Genomic DNA, 2709 nt, shown 5'->3' with positions numbered 1-2709 from the left:
ACATGGGGATATCCATCTTTGCACCAGTGTTTGCAAACAAGAGGCTTGTGTGTAGGTCCGACAACGCTGCTGTGGTAAATATGCTGCAATCTCTGTCCGCCAGGTGTCCCCTCCTCATGCAACTGGTCCGGCCACTGGCGATCCTCCTGCTTACCCATAATATTACGCTTCTTCCCTCACACCTCCCGGGGGGTTAAACGGGGTTTGTGACGCTCTTTCCCGGTTGCAGGTACTGCCGTCTTCGTTCCTGCGAGACGCATGACTGGCAGAGAAGCCAACCGCCGTCCCACAGCACCTCCTGCCCTGCAACTTCACCCTGAAACTGTAAGGACGCTGCTCGACTCCCTGCAGCCTGCGACACGGCACACGTATCAACATAAGTGGGCGGAGTATGTGGCATACGTATCGGCCGACAGGAGACGGGAGTGTCCCTCCGAGGCCTCTTCCTCGACCCTGGCGAACTTCCTGCAGTCGCTGCTGTCTCGGGGCTTGGCTTTCTGCTCTCTCAGCGCTTACCTTGCCGCGATCGCCTTCATGTTCAAGCTGCATGGTAGGGAGGACCCTACTCGCCAGTTCCTAGTCACCCAACTGCTTAAGGGAGCGCGCATTAAGGCTCATTGGCTCCCCGCACGACGACTGCCCCTGACCAGACGACTACTGCATCGACTACTGGGGGCCCTGCAAGGTGTCTGCTGCTCGACTTACAAGAAGACCTGGTACCGAGCGCTCTTCTCCCTCACTTTCTATGCCTACCTCCGGCCAGGGGAGGTGACCTATGCGAGGAAGGGGCAACACACGCTACGCTTGGACCAGATAACTTTATCACGGACGGGGATCGACATCGTGTTTGCCTCCTACAAGCACAGTGCAGGTCGTACCCCCACCTTAAACCTGAGTGCAGACCCCTACAGCAAGTACTGCCCGGTCCGTGCCATGGCAAACTACATAGAACGGCCGGGCATGGAACCAGGACCTATATTCCAAGACGAAACGGGCGCCCCGGTCACCAGACTAGATTTCACAAGGGTGCTCCGTGCCGCCATTCGAGCACTAGGACTGCCTCCAAACGATTATGCACCTCACTCTTTCAGAATTGGCAGGGCCATGCAGATGTCCAAGGATGGCCTTGCGCCGGCAGCAATCAGAGCAGTCGGCAGGTGGAAAAGTGACGTGTTCCACTCCTACGTCAGGCAAGACGTCATTCCACTCCCTAGATAAGTTACTTCTGCGGCCAGCAGGCACCTCGCCCTTCGGGGGGTGGGGGACCGTCTGCGCTGGTCTGCGGAGTTGGGGTGCTGCGCCGGATCCCCAAGTCTAGGGCTGCCCACAGCTACTTACCATATGTCAAGTGCACACTTGTATTGCAAGTTGGGGGTTGCAGACTTTTCATGTAACCTAGGCACTAGCATATCATTACCCCTGGAAATTCTTATCTATCTTTTCTATGGCTTCTGTGTATACAGAATATATATTTCATATACATACTGTACTGGCTGTGCCACTCAATTTATAACTCTGGTGTTGTCTTTAATTATAGCTTTAAGCTGATTGTGTGTACTGCAACATTGCTTTGGCTAACTGGCACTAGGCTCTGTTATTAATGCGCTACGACTTATTTCTTTAGTTGCATCTTTGCAGTGCTGGCATACTACTCAGTCATGTTTACAGCAGTTGATCTTTATACTATAAGTAATAAATAAGTTCCCCCATTCTGGCTTGTGTTTTTCTCCCCGATCAGATATATATATATATATATATATATATATATATATATATATATATATATATATATATATATATATATATATATATATATATATATATATATATGTCGTACCTAGTAGCCAGAACTCACTTCTCAGCCTAATATTCAAGGCCCGATTTGCCTAATAAGCCAAGTTTTCCTGAATTAATATATTTACTATAGTTTTTTTTCTTATGAAATGATAAAGCAACCCTTTTCTCTATGTATGAGGTCAATTTTTTTTTATTGGAGTTAAAATTAACGTAGATATATGACCGAACCTAACCAACCCTACCTAACCTAACCTAACCTATATTTATAGGTAAGGTTAGGTTAGGTAGCCAAAAAAAGCTAGGTTAGGTTAGGTTAGGTAGGTTAGGTAGACGAAAAAACATTAATTCATGAAAACTTGGCTTATTAGGCAAATCGGGCCTTGAATATTAGGCTGAGAAGTGCGTTCTGGCTATTAGGTACGACATATATATATATATATATATATATATATATATATATATATATATATATATATATATATATATATATATATATATATATATATGTCGTACCTAGTAGCCAGAACGCACTTCTCAGCCTACTATGCAAGGCCCGATTTGCCTAATAAGCCAAGTTTTCCTTAATTAATATATTTTCTTTTTTTTTTTTTCTTATGAAATGATAAAGCTACCCATTTCATTATGTATGAGGTCAATTTTTTTTTATTGGAGTTTAAATTAACGTAGATATATGACTGAACCTAACCACCCCTACCTAACCTAACCTAACCTATCTTTATAGGTTAGGTTAGATTAGGTAACCGAAAAAGTTAGGTTAGGTTAGGTTAGGTAGGTTAGGTAGTCGAAAAACAATTAATTCATGAAAACTTGGCTTATTAGGCAAATCGGGCCTTGCATAGTAGGCTAAGAAGTGCGTTCTGGCTACTAGGTACGACATATATATATATATAT

General features: G+C 44.7%; 1 protein-coding gene across 1 annotated transcript; it reads left to right on the top strand.

Annotated features, from left to right (window-relative positions):
• Positions 1-258: 258 nt before the first annotated feature.
• Positions 259-1218, top strand: LOC123749189 (uncharacterized). Its single transcript, XM_045731295.1, has one exon. The coding sequence runs from the start codon at positions 259-261 to the stop codon at positions 1216-1218; it is 960 nt and encodes a 319-aa protein (XP_045587251.1).
• Positions 1219-2709: the final 1491 nt, after the last annotated feature.

This window comes from Procambarus clarkii, chromosome 54 (assembly GCF_040958095.1).
Source record: "Procambarus clarkii isolate CNS0578487 chromosome 54, FALCON_Pclarkii_2.0, whole genome shotgun sequence".
Classification (NCBI taxonomy): Eukaryota; Metazoa; Arthropoda; class Malacostraca; order Decapoda; family Cambaridae; genus Procambarus; species Procambarus clarkii.
This window is presented reverse-complemented; position numbering and strand designations above follow the sequence as displayed.